The sequence below is a fragment of the Seriola dumerili genome, unplaced genomic scaffold (assembly GCF_002260705.1).
Source record: "Seriola dumerili isolate Sdu_G_001 unplaced genomic scaffold, Sdu_1.0 BDQW01000260.1, whole genome shotgun sequence".
Lineage (NCBI taxonomy): Eukaryota > Metazoa > Chordata > Actinopteri > Carangiformes > Carangidae > Seriola > Seriola dumerili.
The window spans coordinates 2138260-2166203 of NW_019174515.1; the positions used below are offsets into that span (position 1 = coordinate 2138260).

Genomic DNA, 27944 nt, shown 5'->3' on the forward strand with positions numbered 1-27944 from the left:
AGTAGAATCGTTTTTTAATTTTGATATTTACAACTCATAGTGTGGTTATTGCGAATAACAACGGTAACATTTTAAAAACCGTTTGCTGATGTGGAGATCACTCTACCCCACAAGCAACGTTCTTACTAGTTTTCAGAGACGACTGTTGTGCTGAGTGCGTCCGAGTGCCTTTCGAATCGTGTGTTTATTGCCCTCTAGTGGCCAAGGCGAGTAACTGCAATATCAAAATAGTCAAGACAGCGTCAATGGAGACATGAGAGCATGTTTACACTTCCGGTTAATGTTTTCAAAGTAATGTAAGTAACCTATACTCTGTTGATAGCATGCTAACACGGTGAATACTATCAAAACAAAGAAACCTAACTAAAACAATCAAAAACGAACTAAGAGAAATGATCATTACTAGACTCATGACGCATAGAAACATCCACTTCTATGCATAGAAACATCCACTTTTTTTGTAAAAAAAAAAAAATTCCGTTTCAGTTCTAAAATACTGTAAAATGCATATTGTGCCCCCACTATGTATTTTGTATTTCCTGTTGCCCTTCCCTGTTAGCCATGAAGAAAAAAACAAGTACAAAATTACCAATAAGCATTACTCTCTCATTGTGATATTCTTTCCATCGGATGAGTTATATGTGTATATTTTGTGTGTGCATGAATACAGATATAACCTTGTTATTGAAGAAATAAAAGCTCTTTCCAGTCTCACAAGTTCTACACCATTCAACAGACTTTATTTCCAATTCAGCAAATAATTTACTGCCTTCAAAAGAGTGTATTCATATATGAAGCAAAGAAATGCTACTGATGATAAGAGAAGAATTAAGTCTACAAAGCAACAGTCTCCAAGATCCTTCATTTGGCACAGTGAATGAGACTACATTCACCGTTCAAACAATCATTTGTAAATAAATACATAATGCATCACAGCAAGCAGCCAAGTTTGCAATTTGTCATCAACATAGTGCATACAACATCAAATCTGATAACAATGATAACTGTCAATAACTATAATGATAATGGCAAGATTGAGCAGAAGCAATATAATATACAATCAGTGCATGCTCTAAGCATAATGACATTCATGTCCTCACCTTTTCTTATATGTCATGTGACACTGGGTGACGATGCACTCCAGAAACAGCAAAGAATAAAAATAAACACTGCCTTTGTAAACACTATTGCAACAACAGATGAAACACTTAGGGACATTAAATTATTTAACATTATATTTTGGCACTGAATTTTCATTATATATATAATGAAAATATATAACCTCCCACCACCATGTATAAGTGTATATATGAGGCTCATATATATATATGTATACATATATATAATTAAGTATATATATCAACCTCAATCAATATTAAGTCAGATATTTACATTCAATTTGTGTGTGTGTATGTTACACAGAGAGAGAAAGACAAAGTGAGGAAGAGAAAATGAGTGCTGATGTCAAACTTTTCTCATGATAAAAATTAACGTATTCTTCCCCTTTGCTGTAACACTTTGTAAAATGTAACATGAGCCAAAAAACAAAAGAAAAACATTCAGCGTGTATTGTATGCCCATGACTGTAACTTTTGATTGTTACAAATAAAGTATTGCCAAGTTCTCTAATGTTTTGGCCTAATAATGATTAACTAAATAACTAAATAGATAAATAAATAAATAATTTTCCCTCCACCCTTTCCCCATCTCTTGTTCTTATTCTTCCCACACTGTTATTTTTTTTCTTTGTTGTCAATTTCTTACCCTTCATAAGGCACCAGTCCTAATGATACAGAAAGTTGGATCATGAAGTAGGACCCACGTTTGGCAAACCACCACATCAGTGCAACAAATCAAAGTAAAGCACTTCCAAAATGGATAAACCAGAGTTACTGTGATGGTAAAACAGAAAGATAATTAAAAAATTAATGATAAAGGGGAGCGAGGCCTTATAATCTAGTAAGGAATTTTTCTTCCAAAAGAATTTAATTTTTGCGTGGTTTTTAATTCTCACCGAGTCATTTTCTCCTTTAAATGGATACTTCATACTCCCGTGTATCCTGTGGTCAAAGTAAGAAATCAGTCAGTAAAATATCAGTTCAGACTCTGATATGACAAAATGTTTCTAAGGAAAAGACAAAATTTTAATGTTCGAAATGGTTAAATTGTCTGTACAAAAAAAAAAGTATAAAATAGTCTAATGTCTCAATTAAAACAAATAAAGTAGAAGTAACAAATGTTTAAAGAATCAGTCTTTTACTTACCCCTGCCTCATACAGAGGGTTGTTGAAATCAGACTCGACTGTAATGGGACTGTAGGAGTGTGTGTGAGAAAGAGACTTCCAGAAGAGCGGCTTCCATTCTAGTCTGCATATGCTGTGGACGAGAAAATAAAATGACATGTAACCTTGTGAATAAAGGCTATGGAAAAAGGAATAAAGGCTAAGCTGTGTTGCTATACCACAGATATGGATGATTGTAAATTTTGATGTGAACTCATCAAGAGTTAAATGTCACTTTGTTTAACCAGGGTACTTACTTTGTATAGTACATGTAAATTCCTCCAATCAGGAGAATGACCAGGATTATTGGCAGAATTATTGCCAAAGCAATGTTCTCACTCAGGATCTGATGGGACGGCTCGAATGACTGGGACACTGTGAAATAATCAAACAATTATCAGGAAAAGATACCCTACCTTTGCTACCAAACATAATTTTGTCTGTTCACAATGGACTTGATTTGGTTATGAATCTAAAATGATGAAGTGCTAAATCTAGAGAAACACTAGGTTTTTATATTATATTTCCTGAATTTAAATTGCCTGGTGCTATTATTGCACTGATAATAATAAGTATTCCAGTGTACAAAAATAACAGAAATGTTCCATCACAGTGTTGTTCTTAATATCACCACTAGATGGTGCCAAAGTCAGGAATTCAAATCCTTGATGTAATGGCTTTTTAGTGCTATGTCTTAAAAACAACCCTTTGATGTTATACACATCGAGAAAAGCAATCACCTTCTAGTTTGTGATCATCCAAGAGCTCCTCATATGCCACTGTGTGAAATGAAGGTAGGAGAGAGACAAATCAAATAAATGATTATAAATCACACCTGGAAGTCTTAAATGCATCGTCAGGATCTCACCATATTTTTATGTTGATGTATCTTGTATTACTAAAATGATGGCAGAGGAGACTACAATACTTTGATAACCAAGAAACACGGAAATAAAACATTTTTTAAAGGCAGCTAATCTCAAAAAGTTAATCTCATTAATTCAAACCCGGACCCGTAGGTCTAGGGCAGCATACAAAACATGTTCTGACAACGTAACTGTTACCTTTGCAAAAGGGCGGTGGGCTGTTCCACTGAGAGGGATGGCCGGGAACACAGCTGATAATGACCTCACCAATAAGTTCATAGCCCTCGTAACAGAAGAAACGCAGAGTCTCTCCTGCCTGGTAGCTGTGCTTGTACAAGGTTTGGTAACCATTGTCAGGGACTCCGGGGTTTGGACATGGGTCATATTTTACTGGTCAGAGGAGAGAAAAACACACGGAGGACAGTCGCGTATTTGCAGTTAACGTCTAAACGTGCTGCGATAAGCATCATAAACAGACAGAAAAGCTACTTACAGACACACTTTGGGCTGCGGTCACTCCATTTCGGAGTGCCAGTGTCCCGTCCATGGCAGGAGATTTGGCTGGGACCTTCCAGTTGGTAACCCTGATTACAAGAGAAACGGACGACTGTCCCAACTGCAAAACCTGCTTCAGGGCGCACAGAGCGTGCTCCGTTTACCACCTCTCCTGGATCAGGACACTGCTGGACTGTGGGGGACAAAGTGGGACACACATGACAGCATCAAAATTGATCCTGTAAGTGGGTTTTTATCAAAGGAAAAGTTTGACATTTGGGAAATGCTTATTTGCTTTCTTGCTGAGAGTTAGATGAAGAGATTGATACTGCTCTCATGTTTGTATGGTAAATATGTAGTTTGAGCGAGAAGCCGGTTAACATAGGTTAACACATTTTGTTACCTTTAGACAGAGCCACGCTAGCTGTTTCCCCCTGCTTACAGTGTTTATGCTAAGCTAAGCTAACCAGCTGTTGGCACCATATCTACCACACACAGATCACAGATGTGCCGTGTTAAGATCCAAGTATGTTTCACTGCTGGTCTCACCTTTGACACAAGTAGGTGGACTGCTGCTCCAGGACAGGTCCCACTGGCAGGTGATGATGTCAGAGCCGCTGATGTCATATCCTGGTTGGCACTGATAGGTCAGCACGCTGCCTCTCACAGGGGAGGAGTGGGACGAGCTGATCCAGCCGAACTCAATTTGAGAGAGGGTAGGGCAGGTGTCATTTGGCTCAACCTCTGCACAACACGGAGAGAAAGAGAGGAAGTCAAAGAAGGTTTTTCATGATCTTGTCTTCAATAGTGGCAGACCTCATTTGTCCTGTTGAGTTGACACAGATTTTTACACAGGCCTACTGTATATTTTAAATATAAAAGACATGTCGGCCACACTTTGAGCCATAAAATGAGTTAATTGAGTATACTTACCACGATAATGAATGAGGAATCCCTGGCTTAGGATAAAACTGGAATCATCTGGATCACTCTGAAACTGAATGGTGACCTCTGACCCTGACACAACCTGGAAACGCTCTCTGGACCCCAGGTATTGCCCGATCACATGAGACATGAGATCACGTCCATCAAAAACGGTCAACACATCAGTGTGGCGGATATTTAAGCTTTAAGATGGAAAGACAAGAATAAAAAAAAAAGGAAAAGCAGAGAAATGAGGTTACACTTCCGAGGGATTCTGTTTTTTAAGATGAGCAGTCCACCCACCTAATGCTTTTTATTTGTCAGTGCACAGTACTCAGTGGAAAGGCAGGAGAGGCAGAAGATTATATAAAGCTGCAACATGATAGTATCTTTCTTATTCTCTCATTTTCTTTTTTAATTTTAAGGCAATGAGATATAATTTACATATTTACGAAATATGTTCAGTGTAACATATGTACATATCTGTAAATACGCGTATCTCACAATGTAAACTTGCATTGAGATGTTCATTGTAAATTGCGTATCTGTGGTAAAGATACACAAGATGAATTTGATGCCAATTCATTGGAAATCAAATAAGCGGTGACCCTATTTCCCTAAAGAGAAAATGATATTTTAAACACTTTCACTGAACAACATTTCAGTGTTTCAGTGTCATCAGAAGCATTTCTACCATGTTTTCTTTTCTTCACTTCAGTTTCATGTGTGTGTGTTTTTTTTCAACCAGACATATTGTACTGTACCCTGGGCATGCAATATGTCATCATTTGGCAGTATGATGAGATTATTCTACACATTAAACAACAACCAGCAAATCTTTTAGCGATTTCTTTTCAGACTTCAGATGCCATGACAAATAATCCAAAACGTAGTCTTGAAACATACAGTATAGCCCTAATGATACAAATCAGTTAAATCAAACTAGATGTAGCCTTTCAGTGTTTTTTTTTTCAGAGTGTGAAACACAAGGTTGCATCACTGGATCTGTTGGTATGAAGGTCATACATGTATGTAATAACCACCCTCCTACAGGTACAGCACCTGGGCTCAGTGAGATTTGATCTCAGCAAATTAGAAAATTAGAAGCAACATCTTTGATGTAAAGGGATTATGTTACTGTACCTGTAGGGGTGTGTTGTTGCTCATTTCTTTATGACATGAGTAAGACAACAGGCAATTCTTCCATTTGCTGACACACATCCACAAAAAAAGACATGTTGTTGATGTTATTTAGTTGCCAATAACTTAAAATGGCCATACTCACATCTGGACATCCAGTTCAATGCGTTTCTCCTCATTACCATGGATCTGCCATACACAGTCTAGCCCCTTGGAGTAGCTCTGCGGCCAATCAGGAGAGAGGATGGTACCCATGGGCTCGGTCAACTCCCCGCCACACAGAGCTTAAAGGGCGTGGATTGGGAGACACAGGGAATAATGATCAGAAATTGGAAAAAGAAAAAAAAAACTGGAGAAGAAACTGATTATTACTGGACAGAGAGACACTCCTCTTTGGCCTTATTAGAAACAGCAGTTCACTTATTTGTAGTCTCTTGGCAGATTAATTAATGAATGTGACAAATGATCACTTTAACACTTTTACCTCATTACTTGACAACAAACACGCCGCAACCTGTGACCCGACCACATATACAATACAAACAGCTAGGAGAAGCGTGTCAGTAGGGAGACGACAGCTCCGGGTGCAAACTGCAGTGATGGGAGCCAAACGCAGCGCTTCTGTTTGAATGCAAAGCCACAGTTTTGCCGGTGAGAACACATTTATCTCGATCGTGTTTGGAGGATACCGCTGTTGCCAGGACTCGCTACTTGCCTCCTATTAAAACGGAGGCATGAAACTGTGAAGCCACACAGACACGTTATCAGCCTTGTTTGTGGAGTGAATCCAGGATTGTTCACAGAAAAATGTGATGGAAAAGAGCATGAGGACAGCTACATCCTACACGCTCTACTATGGGAACATTTCAACCATAACATTTATCAAATATATTTCAGTGAGAGGATGATTTGAGGAGGATGAGACCACCAGGATTAAACACTGGCTTAGGTATAATATATAAAATATTACCAATCACAGATTCAAGCTTTTGATTCCTTAGTCTGTAAGCAGTTAAACAGTTTCCTCTCCGAGAGACAAAGCCCTCCTCCATATAGACCTTGTTGAGCCTTGGATCTCTTCTCCATGCAGATATTTTAAGTTAATGACATCCACCTCCCTATACATCACTGTGTATGAGCCACTCGTATTTTTCTGCAAGCAAAAATACCACACAGCATATGGCTTTCAGAATATCTTTCTGTCATTTTAATGCTGAGCAAAACTATAACACCTGTGTTTTCAGCCAGTCCCTGACCCAGTGCAGAGTGTCTGCCAGATTTATATCAGCCACAGTCTCACCACTACTCTCAGTTTTCACAGCATGCCAGCAGATCAGCAGATGACACAGACAGCATGGCTGTAGTCTCCATGCTAGAGTGTTTTGATGCTTCAGCCACCCAACTCAACGCAATTCAATTTGAATATTAATGAAGCAAATGACTTTTGTCCACTCCACTTGTTTTGGAAATATGAATTAGTAGCAGACTGAGGTAAAATCAAGAAAATGAAGCCCAAAGAAACAGCAGGAATGCGTAGTCTGACTAGAAAAAAATAAAAAAACTATTAAATTTCATAAACGGCTGGCATATGGGTCGACATATTACTGGATTGACTTAAATAAAAATAAAAATACAACCAAAGCTCAGTCTTGAAACTTACCTCTGCACACAGGTTCGCTGTCATTCCAGTGGGGATTGCTGGGGTCGACACACTCAATCGTCCCCGAGCCTTGTTCCATGACGAAGCCTGGAGAGCATGTGAAGGTAACAGTGGTGCCCAGCTGATATGTGATGTCGCTGCTACTGAAATTTCCATGGGGCATGTAGGGCTCCCAGCAGTGTTCATCATCGAAAGCTAAAAAAAAAGAAAGAAAAAAGACAAAGGAAAAGGAATTAGGCACAGTGTGTACCTGCATATGCTGCAGTGTGTGTGTGTGTGTGTGTGTGTGTCATCATGGCAACATGTGATCCATGAGACACCTACTGTAGTAGTTACTACTACAGAGGAGGTTTGTGAACACATTTTGTCACTGTGATAGCATCACAACTGAGCAAGATGGAGTCACAAAACTTTACAGGTTTGTAGTTGAGATCACAATGAAGGCCACGTTTGAATATGAGAACTGAGAATTCATGTATTAATGTAATAGTGACTACTGAGTACTGATGGGTTGGCACGTCAACATGTTGACAGGCGTTCCGGCTGGTGTGATCCCATTGCAAGACCGTCTCCAGTTTTTGTATTCTAATAGTTGTTCTCCTGCCCGACAAAATCAAGTGACCATATCCATTTAATTGAGGAGGGAGCAGTGCAGCTTTTCATTTGGCATGACCCAGAAATCTTAAAACCCTCTTGCCTAGAGAAAGCCAAGGTGTAAGGTGCTAAAAGCTTAAGCAGTGAGCACGTCCAAAGCCTAAAATAAATCCCACCCCAGCGTGGGCAGACTGTAAGCACTTACGTGGTTCATTATGGCCATCTTAAACACAACAACACACTATTGGGAAGAAGGACTTGGTTTTCTAGAGGGCTTTAGTCTATTGAACTGCATTCCCACTAAAGATGCAATATCTTATCAATTATCCTACTTATCTAACTAAATTATCTCTAACTCTCTTCAGAGGCTGGTGGCTTCTGGTAATTCTATAATGAATAATATCCGTGTTGTTTTCGGGCAAAATGCCATCTCAGGTTTTGATTATGATACAATAATGAGGTTAGACGGGTGTATAGCTCTGCTACTGCCTTTGTGTTTTGCTCAATGTGGAAAAGACCAAAAGTACACATGCTGGGTATGTGAAGTCTCTGTGCTCACCCTCGTATCGCAGTGCCAGAAGCAGAGGGATGGAGGAAGAATCGGCTGTGAGCTCCAGGTACAGTGTGGAGCTCTCACTGAGCAACCCACGTTCTGGGACATCATCCAAGTCTGAGTCGAAGAGCGGTGGAGACAGGGAACTGTTTCCACTGCGCACAATTAACCTGAGAGAAACAAACCACAAAGACACCTGCTGATAAGTTCGAGACAAGAAGGAGGTGCTATGATCAGTGTCTCAATGAGAAATGCGTGAATGTGTAACGACAGCAGGTTGAAGGTATATCAACATCCACAAATCTGGTGTTACATGTAGAATAAAACAATTTTGCTTTGTTCTAAGATACTGGATCTATTTTCTTATACATTTGTGAAGTCAAGAATATGAACTCAAAGTTTTGGTTAAGTTAGAAATGAACCACCAGGGTCTATTTTCCATTTTTAGATAAACAGTTGCATAATTTGCGATAATAGAAAATGACTTATAATGTGTGCCAATCATTAAAAGAGGATGGTGGGGAAGTGGGTGTAAGAAATAAAAAATGAGTGAGAGTCTACCTAGCCAAGTGTGGAGGGTTCGGGCAGTTTTATGGATTAATATGCTGAACATAAGAACGTTAGGTGAAGGGAGGAAAATGTGGAAAGATGCAAAAACTAAAGATATAAACTTTAATTTGCTACAACAAAAAGACACTTGCAGTAATTCTGATTTGATATGTCCATTCTATGAGGTTTTCTTTTTTTTATTTAATGGGTGAAACCCCAGTCAGAAACAGATTCTGTGAAACACAAACTAATGGAAACACAAACTTACTTATCATCATCTTCATCCAGTGCAATCCTCTCAAAGTGTAGGTGGAGCCTGTGTCCTTCTTTGGCTTCTATTAACCAGTGGCAGCTCAGGTTATTTCCATTACTGTGGTTGCTGACAGATGGCGGGGGTGGAGACAGTATCCGGCCCACTGTTGCGTTACGAATCCACCCTCCGCAAGAAACAGCTAAGAAAAGATTAAAAAAAAAGACATCCCACAAATTATTCTACAAAATCCAAAATTGTGACGTTTCATTCAAACCTGAGTCAGTTTACTGACCGACACATTGAGGTTCAGGAGTGCTCCAGTGTGGCTGTGTCGTGTTGACACATGTAGCCACCTCATGGCCTCGGACCTGGAAACCCGGGTCACAGTGGAAGTGTGCTTGACCTCTGGGATGGATGTCTGTCACTGTCACTCCACCGCCCTCAGGAGACAGAGGGAATGGGCAGGACAGGAGAAAGGCTGTTGATGTTGACGAGAGAGGAAGGAAATCGGATTTATTTTGTAAAATGGAAGATTAACAGCTGCGATAAAAATTGAAAAAGGATCTTTTCTCTCGCATTTCCATTGTTTTTCTGCTACTGGTGAATTACTGCTTTGTGCATCATTCTCTCTGTCGCTGTCAAAACTCACAGCCACAATTTTCATGTGTCACTATTAACTCTCCTTCCTATTTCTCTGAACTGATCAGTCGGATGTTGATCTTTAAATATTTAGATCTTCGTGATGCTGTCATTTTGGCTTTCCCTCCGCCTCTCCCATCTCCACCATGGTCGACAGATTGTCCCAGGTGAGTCGCCCAAGCCCAGATCTTTCTCTGTAGCTTACTGATAAATGTTATTCATCACTTATCTGATTCTCCTTATTGAATTGAATCCACAGTGTAAAACTCATTGTTTTGCTAAGCTGAACGAAGGAGGACCCAGAGAATACAGAGAAGAATGTGACGTCTAGAAATCCTCAATTAAAACACAAAGCAAAACGTCTCTGTTCAGAAAGTTTCAAAATTCAAGTGAGAGAAACATCTACCATGCTTCTATGCTAAGGGGAAACATAATTCAGTAAAATTACTTTACTGTTAACAAACAATTAAAGATAATAAATAAATATACCTTGATAGTGGAGGCTGAACATGCCGTGGTTGGTCTGTCGGAGACTGCGATAGTGAATGTACACCTGATTGGTTGTGCTGCGAATCACCTGACCCTCTCTCATCAGGGTCTCGTTGGCTAACAGCTCTGGTCCCGTACCTCCATACCCCATGATCATCAGAGATTCTTCCTTAGACAGATTCACTTTTCTCACCTAGAGGGCAAAGGAGGAAATAATGACATGCAACCTGTTCAGGGGGCTGCCTTTGATAACTAGCCAGACATTTCAGCATCACTGATGTACAGCCTTATCTAACATGACAAACTGTGTTGCAGTTTTTCTATGCAAATATTACAGCTTTAAGAAACGAATAAAGATTGTGTGCTGTGTGAAACTTAATTTAATTCATCTAATTTGATCATTTGTTTTGTGTCTATATTCCTGTCAGTAATTATCAAAGTGCAGAAACCATTTTGAAGTGGGAATTAATATTTGAAAAAATGTATGTTTATAGATTCACAGGAGGATATTGCACATTACCTGAATTTCCACACCATAACCTGCATACACAGTAATGCTGTAGGTGCATTCCAGAGGAGAAAAAGATGATGATGGTGAAGGATCTGGCGACTCGACGACATCCTCCATCGCTAACAAAGTCGCATTGCACTGTACTGTGAAGAGAGGGAAAGGCAGGAGAAGACAAACTGAAACTGTGTCGAGAGATACGTCTAATCTTTTTAAATTCACTTCAAACTGTCGGTCTTTTTTTTTTATAGCAACACGACTCACATTGATTTAGTTAAAGGACTTTGTTCAAAGGCTTCTTGGCAGTTTCTGAGTGATGACAGATGACAGATTTCTTTTTTTCCCAACTGATATTTTCACAGTCCGTTGAAAGAGTTCTATGAGTCAAGGTACACCATGCAAAGACTGGTCACAATGCCTGTGCGAAGAGTTTGTATGGAGATGGGAATGCATCTGGTATTTTTTGGATGATGATTGGTGCAATCAGGTGCAGCTGAACACATTCAGTGGTGTGAAGATGACAGAGAAGTCACAGTGTCTTAAGATCCTCTATCAAACTGTGTGAACTATGTCTTCAGTGAGCATCTAGATGCCTCCTACACTCACGCTGCTCTACACCTCATATACTGAGATGTTAAGAATAATTCCCAATTATCAGCGAAAATTTTAAAGGAGGCAGGAGCCCACAGGTGTGTCTGGTTATCTGATAAACCTGGTGATGGGTGCTCACGATTAAGGCATGTGTGCTCGTGCTAGAATAAAATGATTACACAGGAAGCTTGTTTTAAATTAAAGGGTGCAGACGGGCCACACATACATCTCTTACTACTGTCAGATGTAGGGCAATGCTGTAGTGATTTAGTCAACTGAAAGGGAACGTTCATCCTTCATCCATTCAAGCAACTGTGGCTGGTGGCTACTGACGAGAATTATAACCACATAGGTCAGATGCTGCTCGCCTGCCATTACTGCTATAATCAAATGCACTGGACTGCATCTCATATAAATACATTTACTGGTTGAGGAATGTATAAAACAGATAATAAGATATATACATTAGAAGATTTTCTTATGACTTTGGACTTTGGTCGACAGTAAAGGACAAAAAAAAGCACAAAACACAAGATCGTCCTTTGCTGTTGAACTCTTACAAGCAGGTCAGTGGTGAAAGATGCAAATCATGGTCATCCTTGACACCAAAATAGCTGGATAGCCAGTGACACACCCCTTACTGTGCAAATAATCAAAAATGATATTACTGAGCTCCAGGAGTATCTCATCTCCGAGAGCAAAGTAAGGACATTTATGGTAAGTCTACCATATGTGTACAAACATGTACATAAAGTCACTGTGTGGAGATTGAAATTCATGTTGTCCTGCTCTGAACTTTTTAAAGTTTTATGAAAACTATACTATCACTTCCTTTCCTGTAGTTTGAGTTGGTGCTTGAATGGCAATAAAGGGGGTGTAAGTACTTTTCTGTACGGAGAAATAGCAACTGGTTTATTGGCCATTTTGATACATTTGCTTTAAATGAGTTGATTGGACCACACTTACCTTAGAATGGCCCTACCTGCTGTCTCCATACTCCATACAACATTACTGTTGTGTAATAGTGACAAAGAAGCCCATTGAAGCCCATAGAAGAAAACCAAAACTATTGGCAGATGCTATGTCCCCTAAATGCCTAACATGCAGACTATTTGTAGACCCTCCAATTTACAGATTTTTCCCAAATGCCTCCTATGCAGGCAATGGGCAGACACTAGCCCAACATTTTCATCTTAAATCAGTAACAGTTGTCAAGACACCATCTATGCATGCTGGCATGGCATTCCTGATCTCTGATGAACATTATAACTAAGAGGAAAAGACCCTCTGTTTTCTCGTAATATTGGGTTGATTATCTCATTATCTTAAGATAACATGGCTTGTTTTCTTGAGATAATGAGATAAATTAACCAGTTATCACGAGAAAATGAGCTTTGCTATCTCAAGATAACGAAATAATTAACTTGTGATCTCAAGATTAAAATTTTTTAATTACAGCAATTTTTGGCTTCCGTAAAAGCTCACTAATAACAGACTAGATGTTGTTAATGTAATACTCCTAAAACTGAAGTGGAAGGGACTATTTCTTTGCACACATTTTCTTGGCACATAACTCCCCTAAAACAGCAATGTGTTATTTTTAAAGCTTGGTTTTTGTATGGCATGAACAAATGAAATTTTACATGCTAATTTGTAAGTTTGAGAGGTGCTGGGAGGCAGACATTGTTAGCTTTTGGACAGAGCAAATAGTTTCATCACGTTCCTCATCTTTATGGCCCACCCGGCCCACTCCCCGCACCCCCTCGCTCAATCACATTTCCTTAATTCTGATTTGTAGCTGTCGCTGTACATCTCTCATCCACCTTCAGTGAGAGCTTCAGTGAGAAAGGAAATGCTGTAATGTTGTCTCACTTAAGTGCATTTCTGACAATCAGTCATACAGGATGCTATTGTGCTCTTCACCACCCCCTATTAATATTCTGGTCATGATGGCATTGTTGACTGACTCACACTGATTTGTCAAATTATACTTCTCTTCTTACAATATTAGGACAATAACACTAGTGATATTAATACTTAGAGGCTCCACTTGTTGCTCTTTATGCAGTTAATAAGTTGTTTTCATGTTCACTGATTATTTTTTATTTGTTTGTTGCAATAATAACTGAAGGACAAAGAGTATATTTATATTTTTGATTGTCATGACTATTCTGGATACAGAACTTTTCATGTGACAATATCATTCAAGAGAACAATAACAGTGAATGTGTCACATGACAGTAGATATACATCATCTACAAAATTCTTCCAGATATTAACCTAAGCCCCTCTTGTATTACGTTCCATCTCACTGGTTTCAAAGTCTAAGAACCTTTTTAGAAGCCATCTGCTTCTTTTTATTGCCATAAATCTTGTCCTTTTTGACTGATATAGATTTTATTGAAGGTGATAAATAAGGGATAATGATTTCTATCATCATCATCATCATCATCATCATCATCATCATCATCATCATCATCATCATCATCAGTGTATACATTCATTCCTTTGAGGCTCCCTAGAATTAATTTGTGCCTCCAAAAGTTTAAAGTATGTGTCCTGAAATGCAAAAGTACAAGATGCATGTAATTCTTGCAGAAATGAGACTAGAGGCATCAATAATCATGTCTGTACTTTACATATTGTTACCAAACAGCTAAAACTGTCCCAGTGTTAGCAGTGAGCTAAACAACCAAACAAATCTATACCAGATACTGAATATGTTACAAAATGTAACTTCACATTCTTAGCAGGTGGCAATGTTGACTCCATAGCTAGCTAAAAAATTTGCATTAAGTCATTTAATTCTTATAGGTTATATTAGAGGTTATATAGCCTAACAGAAAAATATATTGTTGCCTGAATGTGCATATTTTTTCTTTACATACAGGATGTATGTAGTAACGCACATTGTACAGTAACCAGTTGATGTTTCACCATATTTTATGACTGTTTCATGTTACCTTGTCTGTCAAGTAATCCTTGTTACTCTTTATTCAGGGAGAGGCACAAAAGAGAAATTACAGAGGTCGTGATAGGGAACCAATGTGATTCAGTGAGAATTTGTTGGCACTGTCGCCGCATGCAAAATCTGAGCAGCACCAAAGCCACAGGTGAGATGCTTAAATATTTGCTCAGCATTTTTTCTCAACACTTTATAGAATCATAAACAAACACGACTAAGGGAAAACTAAGATGTTGGCATGCAAGTACCTGGCATGTGCATTGTGGTTATGGTGGTAGTGGTGATCAGAGTGGTGGTTGTCTCCTCCTCTATGGGCAGCAAAGACATGGTATTCCTTGATCCTGTCTGGCTGGCAGCAGAAGATGAGCTTAAAGCTGTGGTGAGCAGCCCTGGTGATATGACTGTCGCTGCTGACTCGGTCTGCCCAAGCCCAGGCACAGCCTGTGTTGGGTTGGTGGTAGTACCTGCAGAGGCCAAAAATTCAGTTCAATGAGCTACCACCCATATCACACTGTAGCTGTATTACCTGGGCGATAAAAGCCTGCCTTAGTGTACCTGTGCCTGCAGAAGCCCGTCCTAAGTATTCCTTACTCTGCAGGGCAGCATGGATCAGGTCACCCAGTGGGTAAGAGTCTGGAGTTGATGTTGGTGGTGTATCAGGCTCAGGATTCATAAAGCGAATACCTGAAATAGTCAGGACGAATCATTGTTTTTGTTACTTGTAAAAATAAAATGAAAGAAAATTTTAGGAGGACATGACAAGTAAGCTGTAGAGAAAATACATAGACCTATTTTTCCCCAGGTTTGAAATCAACAAAGTCTGCATTAGTGCACACACACACACACAGACACACAGACACACAGACACAACACACAGTTACCTGAAACTAGGTGGATCATGGTGACATACAGCATCACAGCAAAGCGTGTGAACCCCATGGCTTTGGATGGAACTCAAGGACCTGAGAGGGTTAAAGAGAGCAGATTAATTAGCAAACTATTATGCATAACTGTAAATACAACAGTTACTGTATCTTGTATTGTAAGTTGCGTATATTAATATCTTATAATTGCTGCAGGAGGTACAGAAATAACACATGCTAACTGGCGTGGTGATGCATTGCAAACTGTTAGTCATACTATTAATTATTCTCTCGCAATCCAGATACTGATCATATGTTTACATCACACAGGCCACAATGACTCGTATTAGGGGATCATTGCGATGTGATACTGTAAAAGCCCAGCTCCATCAATCTGGAAAAAAACCCATTCAGTTTATACAACACAGAGGCATGTATAAAAATTTTATGAAAGTTATTTTTACAGGTCTTGGAAAAAGAAACAGATACACATCGCACTCGGTATAAGGTTAAATATTCAGGCTTTTCCCCTGCATTTTCTCACCCAAACCTGCAACAACATGCCGAAAATGCGCTATTCCAAAATTCAGCAAAGGAGCCTACCCTGACCGCAGGTAGACTCTAAACCTTATTCTATTATTAATCTGTTAATGGTAATGTGTCAAAAGGCACCTCAGCTGTTATTCGAGGCGTTTCCTCGGTTAAAATGCCAGCCTGGTGTGTGACAAAATGATGGGGCTATACGAGGCAGCATCACTCGCACCTCCCCCGGCCCTCTTTGTGCGGAGGACGATTTTTGGCATCAGTCATCACTACTGTGAGTCCGACATCCATGTCAGCAACGCAGAAAGGCGGCTGCCTCTTACCTTTATCCTCCGGGCTGCGTCCTGTGCTCTTTGTCTTGGATTGTATCCTGTTGCTTTAGGAGCCGAGAACACGGCGGGGTTTGTGCTGGTGAGATGCCCCAAGCTGGTTACCGTGTGGTTGACGCATTCGGCTATGATGTGAGGGCATTTGTGTTGAAAATTCAGGTGCGCTCTAGCGGCCGCACGCGGTAACTGCAGCGGCGCGCGGCAAAAAGCCACATTTTGTCTGTGGGTGCTAGAGGAGCTGTCCACCAGCACGGTGCTGAAGTGTGTCCGACACAGCGCTGCACGGTATATCAAGGTAATCAGACAGAGATGTGAGATGCGGCACGCATGCGGGTAAATGGTGTATGTTTCCTCCTTTAAAGGCCTGCATGTGCCATATGGTATGCATGGCGAATATTTTCGTGCCGTGGTTTCCCGTTACGGGTGGATGTTTGCGCGAACATGAAATGCGGACATTAAACACGAAGCAGCTGAACTGTGGGGGCTGATGCTGAACAAAATCAAAATGAATGCTGAAGCGACTGCAAGCAAAACGACCCATGTCCACAATTTATGGAACACCTTGATGATGCTTAGCCATGCTATAGCCTATAGGTGTTTCCAGTGGGCAGGATCATCACTTGGCATGTAATTGATGCAACTAACGAATTCATTGGAATAAGTCTATTAGGGAAGAGCCCTCCCATCTGCACACATGCACACACGCGCCCACCCAGACGTGCACGCACTCATGTTTTCTGCTTCTGGGAAACAATACAAAAAAATGTCTAACTCTGGCTGTCTGACTGTCTTTATATCTCCCCCACACACACACACACACACACACACACACACACACACACAGTAAATCTATTTTCCAGACCAAATACTCAGAGGACAGAAGTTGGCCTACTCTGATATGTCCGATTTTTTTTACTGCCATTCATAAAAAAAGTTTGTAACAGAAATCCAATTTATTTATAGCCAAAATACAACATGTGGAACTTCATATCTGAAATGATACACCATAGTAAACTATTGGAAAGTTTCATAGGTAACTAGGGGCAGATAAGTAACAAACGTCAACCATACATAAATGGTTCAACCCTAGCCTCTTTACTCTGTAGACCTCACTGTGGCTAAGGAAAACACAATGAATTTATATTAAAAGGAAGAAAACTATTTTAATTTCAAATAAAAACTCTGAATACATGCCTACCGGGAAAATCCAGAGCTAGGGAGCTCGGGGAGCAATGTGTCCAAGACTTAGGGCCTATTAATACCATGAGGTCAGTCTCAGAGGCAACTAAACCAAAGGGTCAGTGGCTCTGTCAGGGACTGGTAACCTGTCCTGATTGTTTCACTAATTTCTTCCAAGTGCATGTTGGGATAGGCCTCGGCCCCTTATGAACCTGTGGGGGATTAAAGTAAAGAGAGTAAATGAATCAGTTGGCTGTTTGAAACCAGGTCGTTCCCTTTACGCTGTGACTGTTGGCACAGAGCCTCTCCTCCCCATAACATGATCTGTAAGACTTGACAAGCCCATGTTTTTGGACTATAGGGAATACTTTTTACTACTGTTGTTTTTATTATATAAATTGAGAAAAGAGCCCACTAATTAAACATCACCATCAAGGCTAATAGTACAGGGTGTAGAAACTCTAGTGTCACATGTAAAACTAGTTTTAGTTAAGTAAAAAAAAAGATTAAAAAATACAAAAAAAATGGTCTGAGATTACTTTGTAGTACTTTGCCGTATTATACATATGCATTACTATAATCTCTCAATCTCTTTCTATTTCAGTATTTTGTCTCACAAATTTAAAGGATGCACTGGTCAATGAATACACTGCCCATGCCTCCATATGTAGAGCTGGGTGTCCATTCACTGAGTGGCCTTCTCTGGACTCTACTGCTCCTGTTTCTGTGGCACTGTTATCGGATGGGTTCCGATCTGCCAATCCCAGGCCACGCACATGCCGGAAAGCTCAAGTCAGGCTCAAGGCGGTCCATGAAGTCCCGTGGTGGTAGCTGTGCTGGAACAAAGTGTAATGCACGATCCAAGCTGTCAAGGAATGATCAAATTAGTCCCTTTATTTCCATGGAAACAGAGGAGGATGAAGAGCAGGGACAGGGTTACCTCACCCCTGTGCTGAGTCATGCCTTGTTCCCAGCCCAGGCATCTGCAGAAGCCAAAAAACTCTATGCAGCACTGCAAGAATATGCCAAACGCTACAGTTGGGTGGGCATGGGCCGCATTCATAAGGGCCTCCGTGAGCAGGTACAAGTTTATTCCGAGCAGGCCATAAGCCGCTTCTTGCTATTGGCAGTAAATCTTGTATATGAGTTGTTCAATAACGTATTACATTGAATTTTATTCTGACCCCAGATTAGTTTTCATGGCATGCATAACTACATAATGTTAGCTATGCATGTATATAATGTTGTGTAAAAGTAGGAATCCTTAACACCTCATTCTGAAATATTTTTGTTCAAGGGTAAACAGTGGTGGAAGGAAGCATTGTCAAGAATTAATCATTGATTTTCTTCATTCTCACTTTTTCGTTCTCACTTTAGGTCAGACTAAATGATCTCTCTGCTATACAGAAGCCTCATCTCTTCTTCCTGCCAGATGTCCCAAGTGTTCCTTTCTTCCCACGTGATGCTCATCGACATGACATTGAGGTCTTGGAAGCCAACTACCCTGTAATCTTGGCTGAATTCCAGGCTGTTTACCAGCGGGGCATTGACTCAAAACTTGGATGGACCTGTCTGGGACCAAAGGTACACAATAAAATCTTTCAGGGCCAATAAGAGAAAAGAGCAGCACAAGAAACACTTTGATCCTTTCTATAAAATTGTTATGATCAGTTATGCAAAGAACTGCTGAAAGAAAGTAGCACAGAACTGTGAACGTGATATCTCAGTAATATTGTGAGGGAATTTCTTTGAATTCGGCACAAATATTCACTTGGACTCAAAAATAAAATGATTTTGAATACATTTTGATGGTCAAAGGTCAAAGGTCAAGGTCTCAGTGAACTCACAAAACACGACTTAGGCCTTGTGAACACAATATTCCGGGAACTCCTCCATGGAATCTCTTCAAATTTGGCATAAATGTTCTCTTGGACTCAAGGATGAACTGATTAGATTTTGGTTGTCAAAGGTCAAAGGTCAAGGTCACTTTTATAGCCCAAAACCTGTTTTAGCCATAGCTTGAGAATTCACATAGCAAATATGACAACATTTCACACAAATGGTTAATATTTTATGTGATTCTGGATAAACAGCGATGTAACCTGAAACTAGTGTGTGGCAAAGCTTACTAGAAGGTCGTTGTCTCTTTCAGGGCCAGGCAGTGTTTCCTTTGTACAGTGCAGGGGTCTGCGTGGCAGGAAACTGTCGCTCTTGTCCCTGCACCTACCGGACGCTTCTCTCCCTACGTACATTTATAAGCAGCAACTCTCTGGGATCTGCTGGATTTTGGCTGTTGGGGCCCGGAGCTACGTTGGGAAGTTCATATGGACCCACCAATACACGTCTCCGTTGTCATCTTGGTGAGTAAAAGAGTTACACGCATCATGGTTTATCTGCATTTATCTGCATCTGACTCTTCTAGTCAAAATCTACTGACTCATGCTTTTTATTTCACACATAAAACTGGAATTTGTTGCAACACACTCGGCAGTAACTGCTCTAGCTTACGTGGAACTCAATGTTATGATCTTAAAATTGATCACATTATAGGGACAAAAATTCAAAACTCTTTTCTGACTTCTAAAATACACAGATTTACCCTCTAAACCCACATGCATCTAATGCACAAAAATTTCCATTCCCCCTCTTTTAGTCAGTTAGGAGGGGAGTATTCCTTCACTGTGATTACCTGCTGCAGTGGTGAGTGCCTTGGCTGTTGGACTGCTTGATTCATATGCCAGTAACACCCGAAATGGGATGCTGTGTGCTAGGCACTTTGCAAAAAAAAAATCACAGAAGGAAATACTCAAAGTAATGTAAATTCAGTATCCAGTATTCAATTCAGTACAGTATGGGATACTTTGTACCTGTTTTGCTGCAACTAATATATCAACGTCAGATTTCTTCTACTTCACCAAAAATGAAAAACTGTGGCATAAAGTAGTACTTTGTGGGTGAAAGCTTACCCTTAGACCATTTTGTAGTAGATCTGTCTGGCTATAATCCTCTGTGTTTTAAACACACACAGTACTGGATTGCATGCCCTTCTTAGCTGGGTGAAAACATAATATTCTGTAACAAAAGTTTAAAAATGTACTTTGCTTTTGTAGGTCTGAAGACTCCACCCCTGTGTGAGCTGGTGGTGGGAGGAGAGCCTCAGTGTTGGTCAGAGGGACACTGCCTTCTGGTTGATGACTCGTTTCTTCACACCGTCTCCCACAAGGGTCAGTGAAAAAATAATTTTATTGTAATTTGTGATCATATATAGTATTTCTGGGTGAGTGAAACTTTTACATTTAAAAAATGTAACTACAGTTAAGACAATTGCTAGCACGTTAAATGCGGTAGAAAATAAATGCTGATATCATTAATTTCACTCTTTTGCTCTTATTTGAATTTTTATTATTAGAAATGAAATGCAATGCATAATATTTGTTTACAAAACAGGCAGTGATATTTAAATCTCTTTACTGAAGTATCTTATAACAGACGGTTGCAGTTTTACCTAAAATGGTATCTGTATATTTCTAAAGGGCCTCCAGATACCGGACCCCGCGTCATTTTGAGTGTGGACCTCTGGCATCCAAATGTGGCTGCTGCAGAGAGACAAGCTTTGGACTTCATGTTCAGCCCTGACCTCTGAATTTGCTCCTGCGCTACCAATGGACAACATGCAGGGATGCCTTACCTTAGCCCTGATTGTTGTGGGTCATGCATCTCATTCAAATTGATGGATCACTGTGTGAATTTGCCCTAAGAATTATACAAGCCATTAGCCACGCTTACAAGTGGTGTTGGGTTTATGGTCTACACCAGGAAGTGCCCCATGAATGCATTATTATGGATGATGTTAGACAATACTACATGCCAGACAATTTGGCTGCATACTATAAACTGATATGATTTGAAAGCACAAAGAGATCTAACCTAAGAAGAGCAGATCTGGTGACTATTGTAAATCTTACAATAACATAAAAAGTATCTTGACATCATATACTATGCTAGTGAATGCTATTTGCATGTGAAACCTATCTGTCATGATAACTGGACTTCAAGCTGCTGATGCATGTGCTAATATGCCTTCAGGACAAGAGGCCATAATATATTTTGAAATTTATGTAGATTACCTATGGTTCAACCAAAAAACTGTGAAAACATGAAAATCATATAAATGTAAAATTTCAATTTATTTCTATTTTCCAAAATGAATGCCAAAATATATAAACTTTCACATACTGTGGTTAATCTTTCCCTTCTTATTACTATCCTCTGTGTATGCTTGTATGTTTCTATCTATAAATATATTTTTCTTTGTTTAGTATTATAATTGGTGGATTGTTAGTGGTTTACATATTATATGACATGCATATATCAGGGTTTTTGTCAGTTCCATTTTTTTCTTGGAATCCAAATAACAAATAAATAACAAAGAAATAAATCAGTATTGACTCTGTGTATACATAAATGTTATGAACAGCACTCAGACTGAAATGTCTTAAAAAGAAAGAAAAATGTAACAATACATTAGTAAATGCAAGGCATAATCGTGGATTGATCATTTTCAAAGGAGTAATACACTCTTATTGATGAAGTAGGCATAGAGAACAGCTGATTGTTTTGTAAGATACATGATGAACTTATATGGGGAAACACATATATTATTTTTATTAGAAAAAAAATGCAAAATTGACTGCTTCCTGTGTTAAAAAAGAAAAAAGAAAATGTAAATGTATTAAATGTATGTGAATTACTTAAAAACAATAAGTCTGTAGACTCAATGAAAATAACTTTTGATTATAATCCACTAAAACACCATTTTGAAAATACATTCTTCTTCATCAAGCTCTCACAGCTCTTTTTTTGGTTACTTTTTTTCAGTCAGTAGATGAGAATTACTGCAGTGATTTTGTCTTATCTGCCATCTGTTCCTCTGAGGGTCCCATGATGAGGATTACAGAGACTGAACTAATCCACCCCATGAGACAGATTATTCCTCAGATTGTTTATATGTACTCCTATGTACATGCATGTTGTTAAATGATGTATGATTTGTTCAACACTGGACATATACTCTATGAGCTGTTCGGATTTAATTTGAGGGAAAATATTTGATTGTTAAATTCATGAGCAAATAAAATAACAACTCAATCACCCGATCATCACAAGTCAAGGTTATGCACCTTGCTGTGTTACAGTGATTTTTGATTGTAATAATGGCACCTGCAGATCCAAAGCATGATGTTTTATATCTTATGCTAATACTGGTCCATAAATAATTTCATCAAACAATATTTAATGTTTTCCCTGGGATTGTATGCCTATATTTGCTATGTATGGATATATTTGGCTTTGTTGCTATAGCCTTAAAAGACCAGCACGTTCATTTGAAAGACAAATATAGCTATTGTCACACTCAACAATTTTCATGTGGTTCTTTTGTTATGCAACAGCTTTAGCAACATCAGTGGGATTATTTTCAACAAAAGATGCCAAATGAGAAAAGTTGATGGAAATTAAATTTGGTATTATTACTGGTGGCAATCTGTCATTCAGAAATAATATCAATTATACTTGATACTGAAATGTGGATTCATCTGCTTTGTATACACATTATTCTATTCATTTGTGCTCAGTTAAGTCAACCACAACTCATATTAGTATTAATATTGATTATGAAATTTTATTTTGGAAGGTTTTTCACAGTCAAACGTAATAATACCCCTGCAAAAAATAAAATTGCGTAAGCACACATCATGCAATTAGTATTAGCATATTAGTGCCACGGAAGCTCACACTGCATGCTTGGTGAAAGTGTTGGTGAAAACAGCGATAAAATCTTTCAGGATTATCCTCTGGGAACCTTAAAATATCTATGCCAAAGTAGAAAGCTATCCAGTCTCCTCTGCAGACAGCTTATTATGACTTGTAGTTATGTTTTATGGCGGGAGCCATGGAGGAAATTAGGTGATGTAGCATAGAAAGTGCCAAAGTCCACATTACGTGGAGGTTGGGGTGATTAGCAAAACACAGGACTGCATGTTCATTGTAACCATGAAAATGAAGATCCTCTAACCTTAAGGAAGTACTGGGATCTTTTCAAAAGCCTAACCAACTAGTTTTTTGCACCTAAATTAAACCAAACCAAAATGACTGTTCCATAATGTTAACTCTGTGTTTGTTATTGTTACCATGATAACAAAGGTGCACTACACTATTGGTGCTGGTACTCTCCTATGCGTTGTATCTAAAGGTAGGGACAAGTGACCTATATGGTTGTTTAAGTTTCACCAAGAGAAAACAGTGCTGCTATTCCTTTTGAACAATGACAATGACATGTACACTCAATGCTCTGTAGGACAGGTCTGTGAGATTCAGGGCAAATTAGATAACAACAAACTTGCCAAATTTGCTAATCTAGAAAGTTAATGTTATGACTATCAAGATCTAGACATTAAATTAGAAAAATTTTACATTCATCGATTTTAATAAAAAGAACAAAACATCTTTGTTCACCTAAGATTAATAAACTCGATGATCATGCACGAAACAGATGCCACTTAAATAACAGGGAAATAAAGTAAAGTTATTCATGAGAAGTAGGCTATCATCAGCATAAAGTCCAATAAAATGCATCCTCCCATTCACAGCCATCCATTCATTCTGTTGTCCTCATTTCTGTGACATCATTTTCACAAACTCTGTGAAGAGAATGGACAAAATATTAATTAGCTAAATTCTTATAGATTAATAACAATAAATTTCCATTTCACTGCTGAAAGGACATCCACAGTACATACTTTCTGCTTTGGCACTGATTGTAAATATAGGTCAATTTAGCTGTCTAAGCACTTGAGCAATGTTATTCTATTGTGGACTGTCTCAATGGCAAGTTTACATTTTCTATAAAATGTGTAAGTGAACAAACAAATGACAAAAATACATTATTAATAGACCTTTTTCATGGCAGACATTGTGACTTAAGGTAAAAATAATAACATTAAACATGGCTCACATGCTCACAGTTGTGCCAGTGAGCCACACAAGTGAGATAGCCTATTGTTGAGAAAAGTTTTTTTACCTAAGATTTTTTTGAAATAACAAACAACATTTATAAAATTATTTCCTTTTTCAAATAATAAATAAATAATACTTTTTAAAATAATGATTAAATTCTTCAACTTCTGTGTCTCACAGAGCAGTCCTCTTCTAACTCAAAATTAGACAGCAGATGTTATTTTTTGTCGTGTGTGTGTGTGTGTGTGTGTGTGTGTTTGTGTGTTTTTGTCTACTTGTGTCTCACCCTCAAAGTCAACTGTTCCATCCCCATTGTTGTCAGCTTCTCTGACAACTGCATCAATTTCATTTTTGCTGGCTTGTTCACCTAATAACTTTATCATGGCATGTCTCAGCTCATCTGATGTGATAGCCCCATCACCATCTATATCAAACTGTAGGGAAGGGAAGAAGAAAACAAAATTTTGCAAAGCCTTTGGATACATATTGCAATAACAATGCAATGCTGTAAACTTGAAGTTTTAGCTTTGACAGTATATTCTTCGAATATCCACCATGGGGTGCCAAAGACTAAAGAGAGAGGAAGGGTATGTTGAGCTCACCTCTCTGAAAGCGTCCTTAAGTTCCTTCAACCCAATCATCCCTGCAGTTTCAGCCACAAGCTTGGGGGTCATTAGTTCCACAAAATCTTCAAAATCCACCCGTCCCCCCACTGTGATAAGACAGATGTCATAGCTAATAGAACTACAGTATAAGCAGGCAGTAATCAGAAAACAGCTTTCTCCAGTCATTTATCTTCTTTGTTTCAAATTATCAACTTGAAAATGTCAGTGGATTGAAATACTTGCAAAACATAGTGTTCTATCAGGTAAGCAAATGTCTACAGGTTCATATTTAATTTTTAAATATAATAATTAAATATATGATAACATGTGCTTTGCTGTAAAATTTGCTACTGATGTGGAGTGAGACCATAAATTCATGTTGTTGCTCCTACCCCCTTGTTTTTACACTTGACAAGTTTCTTTCAAGATAGAACATGCAAATAAAGAGCTCAGGGGACACAGCTTGTGAGACACATTTCCTGAAACTGTCAGAACAATAAATACTCATTTACAGCAAGCAACAGCTTGTCAGATCAATGTCTTAATGCCTTTTATTTTCAATCATTTAATTTTTAAGCAGAATTATGAATGTTTTTTAATATTTTCTCAGTAAAAACGTGAATACCCTACAGTGATTATTTCTACATGAATAAGAAATATTCATCTTTTTATGTATTTCTTTATGTGGGTCAGGTTACATCACCAGTCTTGAAGAAACCATACATTAAACTATGCATTAGACTTTGATAACATATTAAAATGAATGCATGAATGAATAAATGAATGAATCAAATGCTATATTCCTAATACATATTATTACATATGGTATGCTTTACAAGAGTCCGAGCACAACAGGTAATAAATAACTTTTCTTTTCTCTAACACTGTTGCTCTAACATGCCTGTACAATAACACCAATTAAAATAATGTTTTTCATTTTCATTTTTCATCAAGGTCCACTCCAACATGTTGTAATAAAGCATTAAGTGTGCATTTTGCTTCAACCTCATTTGAAGACATTACTCACAATTCATGTTGATGTTCTGGCTCAGTTCGATCAGCTCCATTTCAGTTGGCATGTAACCCATGGTCCTCATCAGGTTTCCCAAGTCTTTACAGCTTATGAAACCATCCTTGTCTTTGTCAAACTCTACAAAAGCTTCGCGTAACTCTAGAGAGCACACAGAGACATGTGGAACATTGAGAGTGGCATGTGACTAAACTGTGAAAAGGTAAAAAGAATTACACAGCACTCTAACAAGTACATCTTGAAGCATAAAAACAACAATTACCTTCTATCTCATCGTGTGTAAGAGCTCTTGTCTGCAAAATAATGATGATATGGACACAAATATGAAATGATGTTAGTATGCTTTATATACATTAGTTTGCAACAAAATGTCTGTAGTCATCTACTGTATATTGTGTCCCTCTGAAAGATAATGAGCTTGTCAAGCACCAATAGATCCAGAGTTCATAAGTACTACAGATGAAAAATAAAGTCTCCGTGTAAGAAGCACATGCTTGACACACTTGTTGAAATTGTTAGTGTCCCAATTCTATATATGTATGTATGTGTGTGTATATTTTGAACTGTCAGTTTAACTTTAAAAATTGCAAGGAATTGTTTGTCAGACAGAAAATTTGGGTAAAAAAATAGGGGATTAAGTGCAACTCAGGCGTGACAAATGTACAGTTAACATCTGTTTAAATCTGTGATGCACTAATTGTACCTTTGTTCAATATGTCGCATTCTTCCCCCAAAGTGTATCTCTAAACATGTAATATGTACCAGCAACATCCACAATATGCACTATGATAAACATGTATTATTTTAACCCCCCCCCCCCGTAATATTGTAGTATCTGAGGTCTTCATGAAAAAGATGATGTGAATAAAACTCACTTACATTTTTTCATTTATTCCTGAAACACACTGGTTTCAATCAAATCATACATTTTTAAGTAATTTTCAATGGTTAGTATTTTTTTAATCCTCCATGTTTTTAGCTACACTGCTCATAGGTAGTATATATTATACATAAATCAGCCTTAAATTTCAGATTACCACATATTAACATGTGCCGTAGTTTTGTATATTCTATGAACATGGATTGCTGACAATTCCTGAACACATTTCTTTTTGAGCACATCTAACATCTGTAAATGTGTTTTGACATGAGGACTGATACTTGAATTCAGGCGGACTGAGTCTGTGTCATCTCTTAAATCCCTGCTCAAAACATTTTTATACAGTAATTCTACAGCATGTTCATTTTGGGATTACATCAGCGCAGATTTCCTATAAATTTCAGTTGCAGGTCAAAATATTATAGTGATGAATGCTGAATGCCACTATGTAAATATGTTTTTATTTGTATTTTGATTTTGTGCAAATGTAATCTTTGAAATCAGGGACAAAGCACAAAAACTGACTGAGTGCCAAAGCATCCGCCTAATGCACCAGTTAAAAAGTTTGCCCTCCCACCTCTACTCCAGAATGGGGCTAGTCCTTTAAGCTTCTTTTCCCATTAGCTCAAAATAACGAATGAAAATTAAAAATAAAATTAAAAATAACAAAACAATAGAAAAAAAAAACATCAACCAACCAGCAAACAAACAAACACAAAAAAACAATATTTGTTCTATGAATGATCAACAGATTTGTATTTCCTGGAACCAATTAAAAAGAAAACAATGATAATATATATACTAATAATTCATTTGAGACTTTTTAGAATACTCTTAAGCTTAAGACACATAAATAGTCAAAAACTACCATAACACCATCTACTGTAAAACTATAAAACCATAAAACAATACAGACTTACTTGTCTCCTTGTTCCTCCTCTGAGAAAGATGCAGGCTTGTTTAAGACTCATGATGGCAGCCTTTGTTGAGATC

At 38.4% G+C, this 27944-nt stretch overlaps 3 protein-coding genes across 5 annotated transcripts; 1 reads left to right on the forward strand and 2 right to left on the reverse strand.

The window, feature by feature from the left end:
- Positions 1–718: 718 nt before the first annotated feature.
- sez6l2 (seizure related 6 homolog like 2) lies at positions 719–16349 on the reverse strand. Of its 2 annotated transcripts, none has more exons than XM_022756866.1 (19): positions 16238–16349; positions 15390–15470; positions 15064–15192; positions 14757–14972; positions 10965–11098; positions 10445–10637; positions 9609–9794; positions 9332–9515; positions 8521–8684; positions 7368–7562; positions 5853–5991; positions 4577–4770; positions 4193–4387; positions 3642–3836; positions 3347–3538; positions 3023–3061; positions 2540–2657; positions 2265–2376; positions 719–2060 (listed from the first exon to the last, which is right to left on the reverse strand). In XM_022756866.1, exons 2-19 carry the CDS (start codon positions 15445–15447, stop codon positions 2031–2033), a joined length of 2673 nt encoding a protein of 890 aa, XP_022612587.1. In that variant the 5' UTR covers positions 15448–15470; positions 16238–16349; the 3' UTR covers positions 719–2030. The 2 variants fall into 2 exon arrangements, with proteins under 2 accessions (XP_022612587.1, XP_022612588.1); XM_022756867.1 differs by lacking the exon at positions 16238–16349 and adding an exon at positions 16044–16126.
- Positions 16350–16440: 91 nt separating this feature from the next.
- asphd1 (aspartate beta-hydroxylase domain containing 1) lies at positions 16441–22035 on the forward strand. 2 transcript variants are annotated; one of them, XM_022756868.1, is made up of 6 exons: positions 16441–16538; positions 18027–18503; positions 18800–19006; positions 19575–19782; positions 20533–20646; positions 20956–22035. In XM_022756868.1, the coding sequence occupies exons 2-6, from the start codon at positions 18051–18053 to the stop codon at positions 21063–21065; spliced, it is 1092 nt and encodes a 363-aa protein (XP_022612589.1). In that variant the 5' UTR covers positions 16441–16538; positions 18027–18050; the 3' UTR covers positions 21066–22035. The 2 variants fall into 2 exon arrangements, with proteins under 2 accessions (XP_022612589.1, XP_022612590.1); XM_022756869.1 differs by having other exon boundaries at positions 16531–16576.
- Positions 22036–24044: 2009 nt separating this feature from the next.
- On the reverse strand, positions 24045–27940 carry LOC111230269 (calcium-binding protein 5-like). Its single transcript, XM_022756941.1, has 6 exons — positions 27872–27940; positions 26334–26364; positions 26069–26212; positions 25039–25148; positions 24723–24870; positions 24045–24120 (listed from the first exon to the last, which is right to left on the reverse strand). The coding sequence occupies exons 1-6, from the start codon at positions 27920–27922 to the stop codon at positions 24092–24094; spliced, it is 513 nt and encodes a 170-aa protein (XP_022612662.1). The 5' UTR covers positions 27923–27940; the 3' UTR covers positions 24045–24091.
- Between the last annotated feature and the right edge of the window lie 4 nt (positions 27941–27944).